This window comes from Megascapheus bottae, chromosome 6 (genome assembly GCF_031878675.1).
Source record: "Megascapheus bottae isolate mThoBot1 chromosome 6, mThoBot2.hap1, whole genome shotgun sequence".
Classification (NCBI taxonomy): Eukaryota; Metazoa; Chordata; class Mammalia; order Rodentia; family Geomyidae; genus Megascapheus; species Megascapheus bottae.
Window position 1 is genome coordinate 70,309,904 of NC_143514.1, and position 23,471 is coordinate 70,333,374.

At 51.3% G+C, this 23,471-nt stretch overlaps 1 protein-coding gene across 1 annotated transcript in view; it reads left to right on the forward strand.

Moving 5' to 3' along the window:
• Myom3 (myomesin 3) overlaps positions 1-21,045 on the forward strand; it is a 37,073-nt gene extending 16,028 nt beyond the window's left edge. Inside the window, exons 15-36 of the mRNA XM_090333865.1 lie at positions 167-341; positions 1,781-1,902; positions 2,086-2,273; positions 2,734-2,860; positions 3,779-3,957; positions 4,823-4,937; positions 5,730-5,886; positions 6,706-6,815; positions 8,366-8,410; positions 9,004-9,140; positions 9,808-9,952; positions 10,099-10,158; positions 10,375-10,442; positions 10,907-11,017; positions 12,308-12,395; positions 13,946-13,984; positions 14,197-14,305; positions 15,586-15,749; positions 17,425-17,461; positions 17,703-17,725; positions 19,315-19,370; positions 20,782-21,045. Coding sequence (XP_090189991.1) covers positions 167-341; positions 1,781-1,902; positions 2,086-2,273; positions 2,734-2,860; positions 3,779-3,957; positions 4,823-4,937; positions 5,730-5,886; positions 6,706-6,815; positions 8,366-8,410; positions 9,004-9,140; positions 9,808-9,952; positions 10,099-10,158; positions 10,375-10,442; positions 10,907-11,017; positions 12,308-12,395; positions 13,946-13,984; positions 14,197-14,305; positions 15,586-15,749; positions 17,425-17,461; positions 17,703-17,725; positions 19,315-19,370; positions 20,782-21,045 — 2,519 coding nt within the window. The remainder of the gene's footprint in view (positions 1-166; positions 342-1,780; positions 1,903-2,085; positions 2,274-2,733; positions 2,861-3,778; positions 3,958-4,822; positions 4,938-5,729; positions 5,887-6,705; positions 6,816-8,365; positions 8,411-9,003; positions 9,141-9,807; positions 9,953-10,098; positions 10,159-10,374; positions 10,443-10,906; positions 11,018-12,307; positions 12,396-13,945; positions 13,985-14,196; positions 14,306-15,585; positions 15,750-17,424; positions 17,462-17,702; positions 17,726-19,314; positions 19,371-20,781) is intronic.
• Positions 21,046-23,471: the final 2,426 nt, after the last annotated feature.

Genomic DNA, 23,471 nt, shown 5'->3' on the forward strand with positions numbered 1-23,471 from the left:
GACCTGAGCTCATGCCCAGGACTGGCAAAAAAAAAAAAAAAAGACAGCTTTCTGCAGTTCTTTAATCTAAAAAAAGAAACAAAAAAATTGAAATTTCTCCCACCCACAGTCCATCAAGCCATAACAGGGCATCCTCTCTCTCTCCGCATCTGTTTGTGTTTTTTAGCTACTCTTCGTCCTCCAGCTCAAGTTCAAGCTTTCCGGGACACACAGACATCTGTGTGTCTGGCCTGGGAGTCTGTAGACGGGGGCTCAGAGCTCCTTGGTTACTACATCTACTCCCGGAAGGCAGGCTCATCTGAGTGGCACACGGTGAACAACAAACCCATCCAGGACACCAAGTAAGTACAACTCACCCCCACCAGGATGTCCCTTGTCCTCAAAGGAGGAGCCACTGTGCTATGAAACCCACCGAGTCACAGGCTTGCCACCCACAGGTCCTCGAACTCACTGCAATCCTAAGTTTAGGACAAACCAAGGAGGAGGAACCCCCCCACCCACTTAGCCAGTTCAAGTAACTTGCTCAAAGTCCCAGAGCTAAGTGGAGGCACAAGATGGTTTCTGCTCTGGCCAAGACTAAGGGGCACTGTAGTCTGGGGAGCCTGGGGAATGCCCACTGGCGGGAGCCCTGGCAGAGCAAGACTTGCCACAGAAAGACGTGGGTAAGAAAAGGGAGAGAGTTGTCTACAATTGAGATCTTTACCAAGAAAGGACAGGGTGAGGACCATGTTGCCAGATGTGGTGAAGCATGCCTGTAATCTCAGCTACTCAAGAGGCTGAGGCAGGATTACAACTCCAGGCTAGCTTTGATAGAAGCCAGGGAGACCTAATCCAGAAACAAAAGAAGAATAAGCCCAGAGCCAGTGGCTCACGCCTGTCATCCTAGCTACTCAGGAAACTGAGCTCTGAGGATCACAGTTCAAAGCCAGCCTGAGCACAAAAGTCTGTGAGAATCTTATCTCCAATGAACCACCAGAAAGCTGGAAGCGGCACTGTGGGACTCAAGTGGTAGAGCACTGGCCTTGAGCTGAAGAGCTCAGGGACAGCAGAAAGAACTGGATATGTGGCACAAGTGTAGAGTACTTACTTGGCACACACTGGACGTAACTCACAGTACAGAGAAAGAGAGAAAGGAAGGGGAAAGAGAGAAAGAGAGAAAGAGAGAAAGAAAGAAAGAAAGAAAGAAAGAAAGAAAGAAAGAAAGAAAGGAAGAAAGGAAGGAAGAAAGGAAGGAAGGAAGGACAAAACAGGGAGGGAGAGAAGAAGAAGGAAGGGAGGAAGGCAGGCAGGCCGGTACACAGAAGGTTGGAGGACAATTTCCTCTAAGCTAGAGCATCCTTATCTCTGTCCCTGGAAGACGATTCTCTTGGGGGTCTTTGAAAGGACTGCATTTGGGCAGATAACAACAATCACATGTCCTTTTCCGAAGTCCTGAAGATGTCCAGTTTGGTCCTGGGTCAGGGGTTGGCTGCCTTGACCTCTGAGCGGCACCGTTTAGGTGAAGTTTGAGGGTGGTTTCTGTGGGAGCAGGCCTTCCTTCCTTCCTTCCTTCCTTCCTTCCTTCCTTCCAGCCTGCAGGACCTTCCCAGCATGCCATGTGAGGCTTCGCTGCTGGTGGGGGTGGAGGTGGGGAGGAGTGGCATGTTTTAGAGGAAGAACTGACTCCAAAGCGTTGGATCCTATTGTGCTGGTGACTACTTCACCCACAAGGTTGTTCAAGAAGGTTCAGGAAGTCTCTGGCTGTTTGGCTGTCCCTAACAGCTGCCCTTCTCTCTCCCAGGTTCACGGTTCCTGGGCTGAGCACAGGGAAGGAGTATGAGTTTTGCATCCGGACGGTCAGTGAGGCTGGGGTGGGCGAGAGCTCAGCCCCCACTGAGGCCATCAGGGTCAAGCAGGCCCTAGGTGAGTCCAAGGCAGGGCCACCGGATGAGGTCAAGGGCAGCCTGGGCTAAGTGGGAGGCAAAGCTGAGCATCCTGATTTGATCAGGATCAGAAGGGGGAGGCTGGAGCTGTCACTTCTTTCAAGCCCTGCTGCTCAGTGGCGCCACCTCGAGGCACGGCTGCCTCACTGCCTTCCCTCCACAGCCACCCCGTCTGCTCCCCGGGACTTTGTGCTCCTGCACTGTGGAAGGAATGAAATGGTGATTGGGTGGAAGCCCCCCAGGCGTCGTGGAGGTGGCAAGATCCTGGGCTACTTCCTGGACCAGCATGACTCTCAGGAGCTGCACTGGTGCCCGGTCAGCCAGCAGCCCATCCCAAGCAGGGTCTGCAAGGTGAGGCTCTGTTACACTGTGCCAGGGGAGGCCAGAAGTGTGCTGGAGTCTCAGGGCTGGGGGAGGCCTTCAGGTCCTACATATGAACAGCCCTGTTTAAGGCCCCTTCTTCTGGGGCTGGGGGGTGGGGAATCTCTTCTTCTTCCTTCCCCATCCCCAGGGACTTCACTGGATGCCTTTCTTTTATTATTATTTTTTTTAATACCAGTCCTGGGGCTTGAACTCAGAGTGCCATCCCTGAGCTTTGGTGCTCAAGGCTCTAGCACTCTACTGCTTGAGCCACAGCTCCAACTTCTGGCTTTTTGTTGGTTAATTGGAAATACGAATCTCTTGGGATTTGTCTGCCCAGCCTGACCTTGAACCTCAATCCTCATATCTTAGCCTCCTGAGTAGCTGGGGTGAAAGGCGTGAGCCACCAAGTATGAACTCACCTCATTGTCTGTCTCTCTGACCCCTCCAGATCAGCAACCTTCATGAAGGCCACTTCTATGAGTTCCGCGCCCGGGCCGTCAACTGGGCCGGCGTTGGTGAACTGTCCGCACCTAGCAGCTTGTTTGAGTGCAAGGAGTGGACGATGCCCCAGCCAGGTGAGAGCCGTGGAGACTGATGTTCAAGCCTGACTCCCTCTGGTGGCCCTGCCTTGGACTCATCTAGGGCCTTCTTGACCCTGATGGCCTCAGTGGGGGCTGAGCTCTCGCCCACCCCAGCCTCACTGACCGACCGGATGCAAAACTCATACTCCAATTAACCAGCAAAAAGCTAGAAATGGAGGTGTGGCTTAAGGAGTAGAGCACCAGCCTTGAGTGAAAAAGCCAAGGCAAGAGCACAAGGCCCTGAGCTCAACCCCAGCACACACACACACACACACACACACACACACACACACACACACACACACGTTAGGAGATCCAGCTTTAGTCTGGCCGGCCTTAAATTATGATCCTCCTATCTCTGCCTCTTCCTAAGCGGCTGGGATTACAGGTATGAGCCACCATGCCTGTGCATAGACATACAACATCACTGTCTTATAAGCATGATCAGGACTGAGGCGTGGCTCAAGTGGTAGAGCCCTCACCTCACAGGTGGAACCTCTGAGTTCAAGCCTCAGAGCTCACAGGTGAGGAGATGAGGAGACAAGAACATGGAGGCTGAGTACCTACCTTGAGTCCCTGTCATGAGCAAGGACGGTGGGCCCTGAGCCCTGCTGGCCTGGCTCTTGAGACTGCACCCCCAGTGGCTACACCCAATGCTGAAATGACAAATGCTGCCCGGGGTGGGTGTGGGAAAGGCCGGGGAACCTTCCAGGCAGTGGGCTAAGCTTTGTTATGAAGCCACAGCCGGCCAGGCCCCCTCTGTGCCCAGCTGAGGTATCTCCAGGCCGGGCAGCAGTGACCCACTGACTGGTGACTGACAGCTTGCTGCCTGACTGCTGGGCTCGCTGCCCTCCCATGCAGCTGCTACTTGGCTCCCACCCCCACATCCTGCCTGGTCTCTCATCCCCTCAGGCCCCCCATACGATGTGCGGGTGTCTGAGGTGCGGGCTACCTCCCTGATGCTGCAGTGGGAGTCCCCGTTATACACGGGTGCTGGACCAGTCACTGGCTACCGTGTCAGTGTCCAAGAAGAAGGCTCTGAAGAATGGAAGCCAGTCTCCCCAGACTCCATCTCTGACACCCATATGAGGGTAAGTTCTGCCTCTTCACCACCACCTTACCAGCCCGGAGCCTTCCCTGCCACTGAACGTGGCAGCACCACAGCATATCTAAGCTAAAGTAACTTCTGTGGCACATCCTTGATTAGCAGCAGAAGTGGGTGCAGTTTAAACATTGACCAGCAGAGGTCGCTACTGAAATTAATCACAGAGCATCCCCAAAGCAGAATCCTGTGCCCTGTGCCAGGTGACATAACAGAGTCAGTGTTGTGGGAATATTATCCAGAATAAGCTAGGAAGACAGGCACCAGTGGTTCATTCATGTAATCCAAGATACTCAGGAAGCTGAGATCTGAAGACCATGATTCAAAGCCAGCCCAGGCAGACAAACCTGTGAGACTCTCATCTCCAGTGAATCACCAAAAAAGCTGGAATCAGGGGTCTGACTCCAGTGGTAGAGCACCAAGCTTGAATGAAAAAGCTAAGCAAAAACATAAGGGCCTGAGGTTAAGCCCCAGTACTGGCACAGAAAGGAGGAAGAAGAAGAGGAAGAAGAAGAAGAAACGTAAGGGAAGGTCTAAGGAAAAACACAAAGGTGACCCTGGGTCTGATTCCCAGTGTTGGGCAAAGGATCGTAGCCATAGAGGACAGGGATTCAGGATGGGAGAGGATTCTCTTGCTGAAAATGGGAGGATGAATTCAACTTCAAGCAGGTTCGAGGTTCCAGTGTCCGGGTCAGGAAAGATGGAAGGCCCATGGAACTCCTGGAACTCAAGATGGGCACCTTGCCTGCCCCCCACCATGACAGCTGAGCCTCTTCTGGCCCCCGGTGCCCTGGCCAGGCTTCCAGGAGACGGAATCTTTGCTGATCTCAGGTTTTGCTCTTGCTCTCCCCCAGGTGTCTAACTTGCAGCCTGGGAAGAGGTACATGTTCCAGGTCCAGGCCGTGAATTCAGCCGGGCTGGGACAACCCTCAATGGCCACTGACCCTGTGCTCATGGAGGACAAGCCAGGTAGGGTGGCCTGGTGGCGAGCACAGCATCCGTGGCTGGGCTGTGTTCTTGAGGGGAGCCAGGCGACGAGGGCTCACACCTGTGATCCTAGCTACTTAGGAGGCTGAGACCTGAGGATCACAGTTCAAAGCCGGTCTAAGCAAGAAAGTCGATGAGCTTTTTACCTCCAATTAACCATCAGAAAACCGGAAGTGGCACTATGGCTCAAGGAGTAGAGTGCTGGCCTTGAACTGAAGAGCTCAGGGACAGCATCCACTCCCACAGTTCAAGTACCACAACCAACCAAAAGGAAAAAAGAAGAGAAAAATGAAATAAAACATAGTGCTGTAACCAGGCACTGGTGGCTCACACCTGTAATCCTAGCTACTCAAGAGGCTGAGATCTAAGGATCATGGTTCAAAGCTAGCTTAGACAGGAAAGTCTGTGGGATTCTTATCTCCAATTAATCACCAGAAAGCTGGAAGTGGAGCTATGGCCCAGTGGTAGAGCACTAGAGTCATGCAAAGAAGAGCTCAGGGACAGTACCTCATGACTGACCAAAACAAACAAGCGAAAAACATGGTATTCCAGTGGACAGGGTCATTCTAACTAGGGCAGTCGGGCAGGGACTCTGGGAGGCGGTGACATTTGAGCTGAGGAGGAGCCAGATCATGAAAGGCCCTGAGAGCCACTGCCTGATCAGCCATCGGGGTATGTTGTGATATTTGGAGCAATGGCAGCCACTAGAGGATCTATCTGGGGGAGGGGCATGACCTGGATTCTTAATGACAAATCTCTCTGTTTCGCCCTCAGATGCCCAAGAAATCAAGGTCGGTGTAGATGATGAGGGTCGCATCTACTTGGCCTTTGAAGCCCCCCAAGCCCCTGACTCCTCAGAATTCCAGTGGGCCAAAGATTACCAGGGCCCACCAGCCCCCCAGAGGGTGGAAATTGAGGATGAAGTGAACAAGTAAGTGCAGGAAGGAGGGGTGATGGCTTTTCTGTGGCCTGAGTCTGGGCAGAGCTGTGGGGACCACACGGCAAGGCTCACAGGCTGAAGAGGCCACCAGCCGTCCCAGCAAAGAGAGGAACGGGTGCATTTCAGAGCCTGAAATAATGTGATCTCTGTGTGTGTGTGTGTGTGTGTGTGTGTGTGTGTGTGTGTGTGTGTGTGTTCCTGGGGCTTGGACCTTAGTTTCTTTCACTCAAAGCTGGTAGTCTACCTCCTGAGCTACAGCTCTACTTCTGGCTTTCGTTGGCTAACTGGAGATAAGAGGGGCACAGGTTTTCTTGCCTCAGCTGGCTTCAAACTGTGATCCTTGAGTCTCAGCCTTCTGAGTAGCTAAGATTACAGGCATGAGCTGTGTGTTCTCTGCTTTAGAGTTTCCCATGAGATGCTCAGACCACCCAGGTTTCCAGCCTGGGTGCCACTAACGTGCTTTCTAGATTCAGTTTCCTCTTGGAAGAAGTGAGAGGGTGAAGCAGAGACATTGGAAGCCCCTGCCAAGTGCTACCCAGCCTCAGCTCCATCCCACAGCAGATGAAGCTGCCACCCTGACCGGGAGTATAGTGGCAGACAGAGCCAGGCAATGGGGCTTTCAGAAGTGGCAGGCCAAAGGAGAGCCCAGGGAGGGCCAGAGAGACAGCTGCCTCTCCTTCCCCACTTGACTGGGGTCTGGAAAGGGAGGACAGGCTGCCAGAGCCAAGGGAGTTCTCTAGTTCCCAGGCCTGCATTGCCCAGGGTTTGTCCCCACCCGCTCCCCTCAGCATTGCTCTCCTCCTCTGCCAGGTCCAAGGTCATCCTGAAAGAACCTGACCTTCAGGACTTGGGCATCTACTCAGTGGTGGTCACTGACGCAGATGAAGACATATCGGCAAGCCACACACTGACAGAGGAAGGTACAGGCCTTGCTCCCCCGCCCCCAGCTCCCTGGGGAGACACCTCAAGCCACAGTCTAAACACAGGTTCCCCAAGAAGACAGCAAGAGATAGCAAAAATATATAACTGTCACCTCCTCCTCTCCCTGGGCTGGTCAATAAATACTTCCTGAGCATTGTCCCGGGCCTTGGGGGTGACAAGGAGAGAGTCCATAGGCAAGAGTCACTGCCCAGTAGAATTTGCTTTTATCCTGCTTCTCTTTTGTGTTTTCACTTGGGTAAAGGCAAAGGTTCCAGAATCGTTTTCATCTCCTTCTATAACCTAAGAAAACCAGGCGCACAGGAGTGGTAACGAGTGGCAGAGGGCAGTGGCTCTGAGGCTGGGAGGAGATGGGGACAGAGGCTAACCAGTCCACATTTGTTGAGTTGACTGGTGGTGGATGATGAGATCCCTACCCCGCCCCCTGCAGTCTCCATAGCAACCAGAGCAGCCCATGGCTGTGCCTCCCCTGCTCTGTGCCCTCCAGTGCCTTTAATTCTGCGAAGAAGCAAACTCCAGAGAGGCCTGGGCAGTTCCTTAGGGCTGGAAAACTCCCATCACCTCTCAGACCTCCGTTTCCTCCTCGGTACAAGGTTGTTTGGCTTGGATTTTTTTTTTTTTTTTTTTGGTGCCCATACTGGGGCTTGAACTCAGGACCTGGGTGCTGTCTCTTCACTTTTTTTTTTTTTTAACTACTTGAGCCACAGCTCCACTTTAGGCTTTTCGGTGTTTCATTGGATACAAGAGTCTCATGGGCTTTCCTGCCCAGGCTGACTTTAAACAGCCCAGCTTCCTAAGCAGCTAGATTACAGGTAGCAGCCACCAGCAGTCGGCTTCCTCGTTTGTTCAGGGGGATGAGAAGCTCTGCACGCCCTGTCTAAAACAATATTGTTGTACAGATACAGTTCCGTGGGCCTCTGTAAACTGAAGCCAGCTACGGAACGGATGGTGTTTGGAGACCTCGGTGGGGAGGGGGAGGGGGAGGTCATCTCGCTAAGGATTCTGGGGTTTCTAAAGGAACCTGAGGCCTGAGCTCTGAGCCTGCCAATTCATTCGTGCAGTACACATTTACTGAGTGCTTACTGAGCACGAGCCATCGTGGATGTCCATCCAGTGCTCGGCTTGGCAGGAGAGGCAAACCTCACTCACAAGGCGGTCAGCTATGGACGCTGTACTCCCCAAACAACCTTGGAGACTGCCGGTCTGAGGGGCTCGGTGTATGGGCCCCAGAGGACAAGTGGGGCGAAGCAGAGCCTGGCACATGGCGCATCTCCTCAGGGGCAGCTTGGCTCACCGTGAAGAACAGGAAGAACTCAGGGCTACCAGCTCCATCTCCTCAATCCCCAGGCCAAAAGCCCACCGTGCTCAGCTCCAGGCTCTATGGGGCACATGGCCCCAAGAGGAGGGGGACAGGGGAGGAAGGAGGATCTCTTGGGACTTCACAATGTACAACCCCAAGATGGCTCTCGGGGATCCCTGTAGCCTGGTGTGTCATTGTCTCTGTTTATTTCCTGTCGCCTTTCTGCCCTAGAGCTGAACAAGCTGAAGAAGCTGAGCCACGAGATCAGAAACCCAGGTGAGCCTCCAGGCGGCAGCTGAGCTGACTCCACAGGAGAGCCAGGAGACGCCCAGGGGCTGGAGAGTCAGGGAACAGAGACACAGCAGAGCCATGGGAGGAAGGAAACACAATGTCCTTCGCCACATCATCATCTTCACCGTCACCACCACATCACCAGCACCAGTAGCATCTGGAGCTTAGCTCTTCCAAACCTCTGCTTTTCTCCTTTGGCCCTGGGTGATGGAGTCCTGGAGCCAGTGTCACAAATGTGACCAAGAGCTTTACAAACCCCTGGTGACCAGGCTGCACCCCCCAGCCAAATCAAAGCCACAGGAAGTTCAGTTCTACACTAGTTTCCCAAAGTTCCCAAGGGTCTAATGCCCAGGCTGGGTTGAGAACCAAAGGCTGAGAACCCTTGACGAGGAAATGTTTTTCTGAGATGAAACAAAACTGAAGCGAGCACGCAGAAAACTCCTCACACCACCAGCCCAGTGGAGCTTCCTCCAAGCTTTTCACACTTCATATGCCAACCCGGGGTCCAGGTGTGCCTATCCAAGAGGAGAGAGGGGCGAGGGCTCCCCACCCACTCCCTCCCTGTCCTGTGCCTCCAGTGATCAAACTGATCTCGGGCTGGAACGTGGACGTGCTGGAGCAGGGAGAGGTGCGGCTGTGGCTGGAAGTAGAGAAGCTGTCTCCCGCCGCTGAGCTGCATCTCATCTTCAACGAGAAGGAAATAGTCAGCTCCCCGGTGAGTGGTGTGCACTGGCCTTGGTTTCTAGGGGCTTGGTTCCTCCTCCCCCATATTATTTGGGGAATGGCTATGTGCTTGGGCTGTCACCATGGCTGAGTGGGGCCGCAGATACTTGGCTTGTAGTACATGGCAGGCGGAAGGCCAAGAGTCCAGGATGCTTCTCCTCCATGCAGGGGATATTTCTACCACCAAAGGAATTTCCATGCTTCCAGCACCTTCCTAAAGTCTCATCAGACATCCTCAAGACCAGAAAACTGCATTCACACCCACAATTATCTAAGCCTAAGCTAGGCGCTTGGTGACTCGTGCCTGTCATCCTAGCTGCTTTGGAGACTTAAGATCTGAAGTGAGGCTCAAGGCCCAGAGCCAGGCCAGGCAGGAAAATGTGAGCGACTCATCTCCAGTTAACGAGCAAACCAGGAAGTAGGTGTGTGGCCCAAGTGGTAGAGCACCAGTCTTGAGTATAAAAGCTAAGGCAGTGCCTAGGCCCTGCGTTTAAGTCCCAATACCAGCACGCACACATGCAAGCCTGCACACACACACACACACACACACACACACACACACATATGCACACACGCACACCTCTACACCCTAGAGGGACTCCACTACAGAATCTCCAGGATAGGAAAACTGCAAAGGACTCTGGGACTTTTCTCCCTAGAACCGCAAGATCAATTTTGACCGGGAGAAGGGCCTGGTGGAAATAATTATCCAGCATTTGTCTGAGGATGACAAAGGATCCTACACAGCACAACTCCAAGATGGAAAAGCCAAAAACCAGATCACCTTGGCTCTGGTGGACGATGGTCAGCCCCACCTGCATCCATCCCCCTCCTGTTCCCTTCCCTTCCCTAGCACAAGCAAGAAAGAGCCCTCCCAACCAGTCTTCTGCTCACCCCATATCCCCTTTGGGGTCCTGCCTTTATACCCATTCTACCCTGTATGTTCACAGAGTTTGACAAACTCCTGAGGAAGGCAGATGCTAAGAGAAGAGACTGGAAGAGAAAGCAGGGTAAGAGCTGCTGGGGTAAAGTCCCAAAACTTAGGCCATTGGAGAGTCCTGCCTGCAAGTCTACACTCAGGTCTTGCCTTCCGGCACCCCTGGGCACCAAGAGTTCTTAGGGACCCACAGACATTAGCAGGCCTATACTGGGTTGATGTCCCCAGTGTGGCCACTAGGTGGCGCCCACACTGAGCGCGGATGCCTAGGCTGTCTGTGCACCTGCAGGGCCGTATTTCCAGGAGCTGTTGCAGTGGCAGATCACAGAGGACTGCCAAGTGCTGCTGACCTGCAAGGTGAGTCCTGCCCACCACTATCCCTGCCTCCAGTCCCATGGGGCGGACCTGAGACTTGTCTTCAAGCACAGCGGCTGTCCCTGGCCATTTTCATCCATTGAGTTTGGCTGGTCCCATGCCTGGTGCCACACTGGGTAGCACTGAAAAAACCACCCAAAGCCCAGGCAGTAGAATTCAGAGGAGATGGGTCAGCCTCTCCCAGTTGCTCTGGGAGGAGAAGTCCTGTAAGACTGGGACATCTGGGGGCCCTGCTACACTCTGCTCCATGCAGACCAGTAATATTTTATTTCCTCTGCCTCATAATTATCTGGGGCACTGGAATCATTTATGTATGAAAAAGCATGTAAAGAAGCTGGAAAAGGTGGTTCATGCCTACAATCCTAGCTACTCAGGAGGCTGAGATACATTTTAGGAGCTAAAAAAGAGGAAGCCTGCCAGGTCCCTTCAACACCCACCTTCCTCAGGTGACCAATACCAAGAAGGAGACTTGCTTCCAGTGGTTCTTCCAGAAGAAAGAGGCTCCAGACGGCCAATACAACCCTCAGGAGGGGACTGGGCTTCTCCGAATTGAACAGGTAAGTGTGGCTAGGGCTCCAGGGTGTCAGGCTGAGCAGTGCCAAGAGCAGCCGGCTGGTGTCCAGGGTGTCGCTGGGACAAGAAGGCAAGTAAGGCACTCACCCAGGACTGACATTTAGTAGGCACCAAAAGCTCAATCAAGGTAAATAAAGTTGATGATGCAGTATTGTGTATGTGTGTGTGCGGGCACACACATGCGTGCACGCATGTGTGTGTGCATGTGCTTGAACTCGAGGTTTAAGAGCTGTTCCTTAGGGTTTTCACTATGGCTAGTGTTCTAACACTTAAACCATAGCTCCATTTCTGTTTTTTGGTGATTGATTACAGATAAGAGTCTCAGACTTGTCTGCCTGGACTGACTTCAAATCATGATGCTCAGATCTCAGCCTCCTGAGTAGCTAGGATTATAAATGTGAGCCACCAGCATTCAGCAATGCAATATTTTTAAACCAAAATGCCAAATAATAGTAATAGTAATAATAATCAGTAAAAACACAACTGTAGGCCAGGAGTGTGGCTTAGTGATAGAGTGCTTGCCTAGCATGCACAAAACCCTGGGTTTGATTCCTCAGTATCACATACATAGAAAAAGCCAGAAGTGGCCAGGCATAGTGGCTCACGCCTGTAATCCTAGCTACTCAGGAGGCTGAGAGCTGAGCATCAAGGTTCAAAGCCAGCCCGGCACAAAAGGACCTGAGACTCATCTCCAATTAACCACCAGAAAATCAGAAGTGGTGCTGTGGTTCAAAGTGGTATCATGCTAGCCTTGAGCTGAAGAGCTCAGGAACAGCACCCAGGCCGAGTTCAAGCCCCATTAGCCACAAAAAAAAAAGAAAAAGAAAAAGAAAAAGCCAAGAGTGGTGCTGTGACTCAAGTGATAGAGCCCTACCCTTGAGAAAGCCCAAGCACAGTGCTCAGGCTCTGAGTTCAAGACCCAGGAGTGACAAAAAGAGAGAGAGAGAGAAAGAAAATAATAAAAACAGACAGAATCTGGATCACTGGTTTTTCCTTTTGTGTGGGTGCCAGGCCCCAGCTGCTACACAGCCTGCGGCTGGTCCCTCTCCAATCTCAGCTTTCACCTGCTGTCTCCATGATTATCCCACCCACAACCTAGGACTGAGATTGGAAAATACGTCTCTGTGTGAGATGGCCTGGAAGAATAAACTGAGGCCCAAAGAGAGAAGGGTCTTGCCTGTCCACACAGGGAGGCAACCCCAGAGACCAGTTGCCTCCTGACATGCTGCCATCCCAGAACTTGTGCAGACCCTGGCAGCCCTCCTCCTTTCCAGATGTCCAAGGAGGACCAGGGAACTTACAGAGCAGTGGTTTCGGACGATCGAGGGGAGGATGACACCATACTGGACCTCACTGGTGAAGGTAGGAGCCAGTGATGCCTGCGAGGAGCCGGGAGGGCTGTGAAGGATCACACAGAAGCTGTACACTGCAAGCTATGACCTGTGGCCTAAGATTCACTGATCCCTGTGTCATCTCAGGGAACTGAGGCACAGAGAGGTGACATGACTGCCCAGGTTTGCACAGCGAGCCAGTGGCAGCGGCCTGGTGTGTGTGATGCTGGAGCCACACCACAGTGGAGCCCAGAAACTGGAGCCCTGCCCTCCCCTGAAGAAGGCCCAGTCTGTTCACGGGCTGCCTGGCTTGGCCCTCGAAAGAATTGTCAGGTTAGGTTGGGTGTGGCAACTCATTCCTATATTCCTAGTTACTTGGCAAGTGAAGATCTGGGGATTTCAGTCTGTGGCCAGCCCAAGCTTAAAATGTCTGCATACTCCAGTGGCTGGACACCTGTTGTCCCAGCTATGAGGGAAGCACAAAGGCTGAGCAGAGTAATGAGCACCTGTCATCGCTAAGACATGAGGAAGCACAAAAAGGGGGATCACAGCCCAGGCTGGTCAGGTGGACATAATGGAAGGCCCTACATCAAAGGTAGGCCGTGTGGAAAAGCCACAATGGAGATGTGGCTCAGTTGGTAGAGTATCTACATAGCAACACCAGGCCTTGGGTACTACAGGAAGAAAAAAGAAAGGGGAGGGGGGAAGGAAGGAAGCAAGGAAGGAAGCAAGGAAGGAAGGAAGAAAGGAAGGAAGGAAGGGAGGGAGGGAGGGAGGGAGGGAGGGAGGGAGGAAGGAAGGAAAAGGAGAAAGGGGAAAAGAAAAGAAGGAAGGACAGGCCAGTTTAGCCTAGTGGTAGAGTGTTTGCCTAGCATGCACGAAGACCCATGTTCGATTCCTTGGTACCACATGCATAGAAAAAAGCCAGAAGTGGTGCTGAGGCTCAAGTGGTAGAGCTCTAGCCTTGAGAAAGTCCAAGGACAGGGCTCGGGCCCTGAGCTCAAGCCCAGGACTGGCAAAAAAAAAAAAAAAAAAAAAGAAGAAGAAGGAAGGAGATAGGACGATAAGAAGGAAGGAAGAGAGAAGAGGGAAGGGGAGGAGGGAAGAAGAGGAAAGAGAAGGGAAGAGAAAAGGAGAAGGCAAGTTATTAGTGGCTCAACCTGTAATCTTAACTACTCAGGAGTCTGAGATCTGAGCATTATACTTTAAAGCCAGCTGGGACAGGAAAGTCTGTGAGACTCTTTTATCTCCAGTTTACCACAAAAAAGCCAGAAATGGAGTTATATGGCTTAAGTGGTAGAGTGTAAGGACTAAGGGAAAAAAAGTGAAGGGACAGTGCCCAGGCCCCAGTACCAGCACAGAGATTAAGTAAGTAATTAATTAACTAGAAAATGGTGAGGTTTTCTATCCACCCTCAATGCATGGAGGCCCCTGTGCCCCCACCCCCATCTCCTCAGTCCGCCACACTCACTCCCGTCCCTGAGAGCAGCTCTGCACCAGCAGCCTTTCCCAAGAATGTCCCCACCCCGGGGGCGACCCTGGGGCGCCTCCCCCCAGCTCACCTTGCTCTGTCTCCCTCAGCCCTCGATGCTGTCTTCACTGAGCTGGGCAGAATCAGTGGTAAGTGAGCCTGCCTCTTTGTTCAACCCTATCACTGACAAAGAGCCTGGGGGGGCGGGGCTCCTTCCAGCCAGGCTGTGGGTGGATTTTGTGTCCAACCTCCAAATTAGAAGCCCCAGGTTCCCCAGAGGGCTTTCTGTCCCCCCACCATCACCCCCAGAGCAAGAGAAAGAAGGCAATACAGGTCACCTTTCTCCTCTGCCTCCCCCCAGCCCTCTCTGCGGCCCCACTGAAGATTCAGGGCACAGAGGAGGGCATCCGGCTCTTCACCAAGGTCAAGTACTACAACGTGGACTACATGAAAACCACCTGGTTTCACAAGTAGGTCGGCATGCCCAAGAATCCCCAGCCTGGCTGGTTGCTGCCCAGAATCTATCTCCTGGTGGCCTCCCTCCCCCTGTCGGCCCCTCCCACCAGGCTCACTTGGTCTGGGTGGGCCAATGGGCGGTCCTGCTGTCCTCACCTGTGATTGGGGATAGGAATCAACAGTCCCCAAAGGGCTTCCCCAGGGAAGCTGGAGATTCTGGTTGGGGGCCATTCTTCTGGAATGATCCTGCTCCCCAAGCAGCAGCATCTGGGAACTGGGGATGCAAGAACAAGGAAGAACCAGTCAGGTAGGTGAGGCTGCCCTTGGGGAAAAGGAACAGACAGAGAGACCTATGGAGATGGAGACAGCCTTTCGGGGCTTGAAGACAGGATAGAGGTTTCCACAGACTCAGCCAGAAGCTGACACCCCAGATAGTTTAAGAGCAGAATTTCCCCAGTGTGTCTTATCACGTGCATGCCTCAGTCTCGTGGAGCAGACATTACTACACCTATTGTCTAGAGCATGCCAGACTGACTTGGTCACAAATGAGTGAGGGCCAAGGTGCAGTAGAACTTCAAGACAGTGGAGTGCTTACTCTTGCCAGGGTTTCCAAATCCTGTGGCAACAGTCTGGGGACACTGGGGACATGGCTAGGAGACTTCAGGAATGAAATTTAAGCAAAAAATGGTGGGAGGGGGGAGAGTTTACATTTCCTTGGTTTCTTAAGGAAGAAAAAAAACCCTGGGAAGGTTTAAGATGGGAGTAAAGAGGTGAGGAAGCAGCTCCTGAGATGGGGGAGGTGGCGTCATTCTCTCAGAGTCTCAGCCAGCAGGGCTTGTCACACATGCAGACCCAGTATCTGCACATAGATGATGTCCCAGAGATTTGCTGAATGAATGAATGAGAAGTTGAATGGTGAACGAATGATTGGCTCGCGAGTGAAGGGTAAATGAGTGAATGATGATGAATAAATGATGGGTAGCTGGCTAATGGATGAATGGCTGGGAGACGAATGATTGGTTAATGAATGAAGGACTGGTAGATGGATAGTGAGTGGATAAACAAAGAATGAAGGACTGAATTCTGGGGAATGGCTGGCTAATGGATGAATAGTTGAATGGTGGTGATTGGTCGAATGGGTAGAGGGTTGGATGATGAAAGGAGAAGTGGGTAGAGAGCAATGAGTATGTACTGAATTGTCACCACCTTTACCCCCACCGTGCAGAGGGGCTTGGGGCAGGGCCATCTCACCTGCAGCCAGCTGTCCTCAGCCCCACTCTGCCCTCACGTCTAGGGAGAAGCGCCTGGAGAGTGGTGATCGGGTTAGGGCAGGCACCACCCTGGATGAGATCTGGCTCCACATCCTGGACCCCAAGGACTCAGACAAGGGCAAATATACCCTAGAAATCACTGCTGGGAAGGAAGCCCGGCAGCTCTCAGCGGATCTTTCGGGGCAAGGTGAGGAAGCTGACCACTCACTAGACTCATAGTGAAAAATCTGTCTAGGAAACCCCACAGGGATGGGCCCTGGTGGCTCTCGCCGGTAATCCTCGCTGCTCAGGAAACTGAGATGAGGAGGAGCACTGTTCAGGGTGAGTCTGAGCAAAACATTCATGAGACCCCATCTCAACCAATACAATGCACACATCTGCACCATCCCAGCTGTGCAGGAGGCTGTGATTGTGAGGATGGCGGGACCAATGAAAACATTCACAAGACTTCACCTCCGTAGAAGAAACTGAGCATGACTGTGCATCCGAGCTACTGGGGGAGGCATAAAATAGAGAATTGAGGGGTAGGGCAGTAGCCTTGACCTGAAGAACTCAGGAACAGCACCCAGGCCCAGAGTTCAAGTCCCTTCACACACACACACACACACACACACACACACACACACACAAAATAGAGAATCATGGCCCCAGCATGGAGAGCATGAGAGAGAGAGAGAGAGAGAGAGAGAGAGAGAGAGAGAGAGAGAGAGAGAGAGAGAGAGAGAGAGAGAGAGAGGCAAATACCTGTCTCATGGACAGAGAGAGAGAGAGAGGGAGAGGGAGAGGGAGAGGCAAATAACTGTCTCAAAAATACCAATGCTTGCTGGGCACTGTGGCTCACACCTGTAATCCTAGCTACTCAGGAGGCTGAAATCTGAGAATCACTGTTCAAAGCCAGCCCAGGCACTAAAGAACCTGAGACTCATCTCCAATTAATCACTAGAAAATGGGAAGTAGGGCTGTAGTTCAAGGATAGGGCGGTAGCCTTGAGCTAAAGAGCTCAGGGATAGCACCCAGGCCCAGAGTTCAAGCCCCACAACCGACAATTAATAATAATAATAATAATAATAATAATAATAACCAGTGCAATTAATAATAATAATAACCAGTGAAACAATGACCTGAAGATGTGGCTTAGCAGTAGAACACTCGTCGAGCAAGTGCAAGGCCCTGAGTTCAAACTGCAGTACAACACATATTGCTGGGTGTAGTAACTCACACATGTAATCTCAGCATTCAGGAGAAAAAAGGATCAACAAGCCTGAAGACAGCCTAGGCTATGTAGTAAGACCTTGTCTCAAAAAAATTAATAATAATTAAAAAGAAAGATGGCTGGGATGTAGTGGCAAAGCATGTGCCTAACAAATGCAGTGTCACAAGTTCAATTCCCAGTTCCGAAAGGAAAGAAAGAAAGAAAAGACAATGATAAAAAGAGAGGCTGGGAGTGTATCTTAGTGGTAGAGTGCTTGCCTAGCATGCATGAAGCCCTGGATTTGATTCCTCGGTACCACATACACAGAAAAAGCCAGAAGTAGCACTGTGACGCAAGTGGTAAAGTGCTAGCCTTGAGTAAAAGTAGCTGAGGGACAGTGCCCAAGCCCTGAGTTCACCCCCCAGGACTGGCAAAATAATAATAATAATAATAATAATAATAATAATAATGGAGGAGGAGGAGGAAGAGGAGGAGGAAGGAAAATCACATTGTCTTTAAGGAGACTCCCCTAGATCCTGACCCTGCTGCAAGACAACACAACAATGAGAAGGAAAATGGAGGAATGGAGGACAGTGGCTATGAAGCCCCTGCCCCTGGGGCTCACTCAGAAAAGGCCCTGATGCTCTGTTCCCTTTTGTCCTTCTTATAGCTTTTGATGATGCCCTGGCTGAACACCAGAGACTGAAGTAAGCTTCTCTCATCTTTCTGAGTATGAATTGTGGCTCCCTCCATGCATGGTGTGAACTGGGCTCCAGCCTCTCGTGGGGGAGTCCCGGCCGACTCCACTTTCCCTCACCTTCCTTCCCCACTCCACCCCATCCCTCTCCACCCCACCCCACCCCTCCCCCACCCCCACCCTTCACCACAGGCAGGGCTGCCCTTGAACAGATGGAGCCCTGTCATCTTGTTCCTACTTATGTCTTGCAGGACCTTGGCTGTCATCGAAAAGAGTAAGTCCCTGACCTTTCATTGCTTTTGCTCCTGAGTTTGGACACGTTTTCCCTGGGGCTCTGGAAGGCTGTGGGGACACCCGAATGGCAGCCCTCTGAAGAAGACAGAGGAACCATGAGAGGAAGGAGACCTGAGACTAGGTTGGACATGCCCCGTGTGGGTGTGGTGCTGAGCGGACATCTGGCACCTTTGTGGGACAGGAAGGCAGGGGACAGAGATGGTGACACGGGACTGGCCTTCCTGAGAGGGCTGGGGGAAGGGAACAGTTTAAAATGGAAGCTGCCTGATCTGGTCCAGGATCTGCCCTGAGTTCAGAGGGACAGGGGAACTGCGCCTGTTTTCACCACCAGCCAGCGCTGATGGCCCAGGACTGGTGTCTGACCAGCTGTGGGAAGTAAGGACTTCCAATCAGAGACAGAGCCCCAGGGCACTGCTAGGCAGTGGAGAACCCACACTTCCCCCAGCCATGGAGGACTGGTGATAGCATCGACCCCTGGGATACCCAGTGCAGCGGCCTTGGAGCTCATTTCCGTCCACAGGACTGGCAGCCCCTGTTTAAGGGTCTTGGCACTTCCCGGATAACAATCAAGCCAAGCGCCAGAAGGGCCGCCCTCTCCTCCCACAACCTGCCCTGAAGCATAAGGAACACATTTGGGTTTCAGCTCCATGGGTTACAGCCACAGGCTCATCCTGCCCACCCACAGTGGCCTCTGGTCTCTCTTTGGTCCCGTTAGGGCATTGCAAAGACCTAAGTCCCACTTTTCCTGACCTCCTCTGCATCCAATCCCTAAGTAGATTGGCCACACTGTTGTGGGAATATTGCTAGTTTAGGTTCAGAACAATCTCAGTCATTCAGCTCACTGTCCTCTCCAGATACCATAAATCATAATGACCTAAAGCAATGGCAGAAATATGCTACCTCCCATATCCTCTAGCCATGAAGATGAGGGAGAGCTTTCAAGATTTGCACCCAAACTAGGAAATCTTTCTGTAAGAACAACCCTCCACCCACAGCTGGATGTTGTAGCACACACCTATAACCCCAACTACTCAATAGGCAGAGATAAGGAGGATCTGGGTTCAAGGTTAGCTGAGACAAAAGTTAGGGTCCACCTAGCTATCTCAAAAACAAGTCAAGGGGGCCTAGTGGTAGAGTGCTTGCCTCGCACTCGAAGACCCAGGTTCGATTCCTCGGTACCCCACATACATAGCAAAAAGCTGGAAGTGGTGCTGAGGCTCAAGTGGTAGAGGTCTAGCCTTAAGAAAGTCCAAGGACAGGGCTCAAGCCCTGAGCCCAAGCCCAGGATTGGCAAAAAAAAAAAAAAAAAAAAAAAAACCCAAGTCAAGTGTGGTGGTACATACCTGTAATCTCTGGTAGGTAGGAGATGGAGAAAGGAGAACCATGATCCTAGGCCAACTAGGGACCCTATCTGAACAACTTAAACCAAAAAGGACTGAGACATGGCTCAGTGGATAGACCACTTGCCTAGAAATTCCCAGCACTGTCAGGTAACTAAGTACTCCTCAGCTCTAAGGAACCCTGCTCTGGAGAGATGGTTCACCACCAGGGTCTCTCGTTCCTCTCCAGATCGTGCCAAGGTGGTGAGGGGCCTGCCGGATGTGGCCACCATCATGGAAGATAAGGTACTGACCCTCCTGGCCCTGGGCCTACAGATACATGCTTGCTTGTGTCCTCCTGGAGAATCCGCCCCAGATCACCAACAGTGTCACACTGTGGATTCAGGAGCCAGTGATGGGTGGGTGGGTGGGTGGCAAAGGAGGCTGAACGGCCCACAGTGGGCTCAGTGACCACAACTCACTGACAACGTAGAGTTGAAGGTGAGCCGCTGAGTCAAGTGTCAACTCCACGCAGTGCATGTTCAAATGGGTCTGCCCCATCTCTCTAGAGAGCCCTTGGTGTCCCAGACTGCTAACTCTGACCGGTTTCTGCAGGAGTCCAGTTAGATCCCTGAAAGCCCTTCCAAGGCCAAAATTATGTCAACCTAATGTTTCCTCCAAAAATGCCAGCAATAAGCCAGGCATGGTAGTGCATGCCTGTAATCCCAGCTGTGGCTGAAGGATCTTGAGTTCTAAGACAGCTTGGGTGGCATAGAAAACCTCTACCAGCTACCCGTATGGAAGGTGCTTACTCTGTACCACGTGCTGTTCCATAAGCAGATTTTAGCTAAGGATTGAGTCCCACTATAGTTAAAGGATTTATTCAAGGTGGAGAGCTGAGACTCATGGTCAGGCAATCCAATTCCAGATCCTGTATTCATTATATTACAGTGCCCAGTGTTCGAACTCATCCAAGAACATAAAAACCCAATTCATAAATTTTCCTGCTAAAGCAATATTATTTTCCTTGCTGGTAAAAAAGAAAATCACAGGCCGGGAAGTTTGGCCTGTGCTTGCCTAGCATGCACAAAGACCCGGGTTCGATTCCTTGGTACCACATACATAGAAAAAAAGCCAGAAGTGGTGCTGAGGCTCAAGTGGTAGAGCTCTGGCCTTGAGAAAGTCCAAGGACAGTGCTCAAGCCCTGAGCTCAAGCCCAGGACTGGCAAAAAAAGAAAAAGAAAAAATCACAATGCCGTGTACCATAAAAAGCAAGAACACAAAGTATAGGCCATTCTGAGCCAACTGCTTTCCTAGATGGAGAAGGGCCTAAAATCCTAACTAGTCTGTTTGGCTGTAGAAAGGTTGAAGATGGAAGAATAGGAGGTGGCAATAAAATGCCTGTGCCTTTTATAGATTCAATAAAACATACATAATGAATTTGCCCTAGGGAATATAATGGGGGCTGGGAATGTGGCTTAGTGGTAGAGTGTTTGCTTAGTATGCACAAATCCCCAGGTTTGATTCCTTAGCACCACATAAACATAAAAAGCTGGAAGTAGCACTGTGGCTCAAGTGGTAGAGTACTAGCCTTAAGTTAAAAGAAGCTCAAGGACAAGGCTTAGGCCCTGAGTTCAAGCCCCATGACTGGCACAAAAAAAAAAGTGCATAACAGTGAATGTCATACGACTGTTTACTTCCTGTCCGTTTGAAATAGACCCTGTGTCTGACCTGCGTCATCTCAGGAGACCCGGCCCCAGAAATCTCTTGGCTGAAGAATGATCAGCCTGTCACTTTCCTCGACCGTTACCGCATGGAGGTGAAGGGGCCAGAGGTCACCATCACCATCGAGAAGGTCACCAGCGAGGACAGCGGGCGTTATGGTGTCTTTGTCAAGAACAAATATGGCTCTGAGACAGGCCAGGTCACCATCAGTGTTTTCAAACATGGAGATGAGCCCAAGATGCTGAAGAAGATGTAACAGACAAATCTAGGCACAGCTTGAGATCCAGGGGGCATGAACCAGCAGAGCCAACCAAGAGGGACACAGCCTGGCACAGGCTACAGTGAAGAGAGGGAGGGAGGGAGGGAGGGAAGGAAGAGGGAGGGTAGAGGGAAAAGTCCAGGGTAGAGCCCAGTGCAGGAGGGTAGAGAGGAGAGGACACACCAAAGGAGAGAAGCCAAGACTCCCTGGGGTCCAGAGAGGCCCTGGGATGGCAGCAAGCACCAGACTGGAGCAAGAAACTTGGAGATGCTGCATTTCACATCTTTCCAACAGTCATCTGTACCCATGGTAAAGGTTTGTTGGTGAAAACCCCAAGTAAACTATTAGCTGACATCTTCCACAACAGACATCTTTACTCTGTGGGGCACACTTGGCCAGGTGGGCTCTTTTTGGTCATCACAACTACAGATGTATGCTGCTAATGGCCACATACCCCCACTCCACTTAGAACTTTCCAAGCCTAGATGTGAGCAGTGCCATCAACCAGTCATCATGTTTCTCCACTTTGAGGATCCTCTTGTTTTGGTTCACCTAAGTTCACACTTACTGGGAGTTTAGCATGTGCTGAACAGAGAACTAGAGCTAGGACTAAAAAGACAAATGATACGCAGGCCCCGCCCAGGAGGAAGTTTCAGGCCAATAGGGAGGCCAGCCCAGCACAGGAAATGATGGTAATGATTAGGAAGTAAAGTACCACAGAATTGGAAGAGGTGGGCTTTTTATTTCAAACAAAACCAAACACCTTCCAACAATGGGCAGAATTGATATTAGGCTGTGAAAAGTGAATCCAGATTAGCTATACAGATGGGAGAGGGACGGGGAGGAGCATGATGGGAGCAGAGGGAAGTAGAGGTGCATGATGGGAGCAGAAGGAAAGAGCAGATGAGGCTACCTGGGTGACCTTGGAGCCAGGTGTGAAACCTGATGTGGCACAGGTACTGTATGGCTTTGCTCCACAGATCTCAGTCCAGAGCTGGGCATTTCCTTGCTCACATTTCGTTCTTTAAAAAACAATTAAGAAAAAAAAAAAAAACAGGATAACATGGGAGTTATAAAAATTGCTGTAAAAGTTTCTGAAGCCCTGGAAATCATAAAGAAGAAAATAAAAACCATCTGTGCTCCCAGTCACCAGTAGGAACCACCTGCCTCTGACTTCTGAAATGATTTCCAAATAGAAGGCTAGAAATCCCATTTCACCCACCAGCCAAGCACACGGTGGGCTTAGTGACTTCCTGCTAGCGACCAGCTTCTATTCCAGGCTGGGCTGTGGTCAATGACAGCTCTGCTGGGAAGGTTTGGGAGCAGGGGTCCTGGTGGGAGTTCAGGGCACCATGAAGGTCTTAAAGGCAAAACCCCCTGAGCTTCCAATACTCTCCTGCCACCTAGTGGCTGTGGGAACTTACAAAAGACAGTGACTCACGCCTGTAATCCTAGCTACTCAGGAGGCTGAGATCTGAGGATTGCAGTTCAAAGTCAGCCCGGGCACTAAATCTGAGAGACTCTTATCTCCAATTAATTTCTAGAAAATGGGAAGTGGGACTGTGGCTCCAGGGGTAGGGCGGAAGCCTTGCTCTGAGGAGTTCAGGGACAATGCCCAGGCCCAGAGTTCAAGCCCCTACAACCCACACACACACACACAAAAAAAAAATTGCCCTTTTCCTGGGCCACAGTTTTCCATCTATAAAACAAAAAAGGATGTAAGATAATGTTAAGCTCTCCCAAGTGACAACTACCTTTTTTTTAAAATCACTTCCCACAACTCTACGTGCTTTTCCCTTAGCATGACGATGTGGAGCACAAGACTCCATCTACCAGGCGCTAGTGGCTCATGACACTGGTGATTTTGCTACTCAGGAGGCTGAGATCTGATGATCGAGGTTCAAAGCTAGCCCAGGTAGTAAAGTCCATGAGACTCTTACCTCCAATGGGCCACCCAAAAGTCAGATATGGAGGTGTGGCTCAAGTGGCAGAGCACAACCTTGTGTGAAAAAGCACCCAGAGACATCACCCAGGCTCTGAGTTCAAGTCCCAGGACCAGCACACACATACAAAGAAAAAGAAAGACTCCATCTGAATGCATTCTCTCACTTGCAGACATACAATATCTGAGACTGCTGGTTCCTTTCCCATTGTCAATGAAAAAATGCCCCACATTTTTCAGTACATTGCAAAACTTACTGGCCATGATGTGAGCGCCCCCTGTTGGCACAGATTATGTTTACCCCCAGCCCGGCTTGGCTCTAAGGGATGGTTCTGGATGTAGTAACAAGGCAATTTAAGAGCAAGGACTGGTCCCTGCTTGGCTGCAGTGAGCCTATGGCATATTAATTATAGGGTGATTCTTTTTTGTTATTTGTTTTGTTTTGTTTTTGATTCCTGGTCTGATCATTCCAATGTCTCTG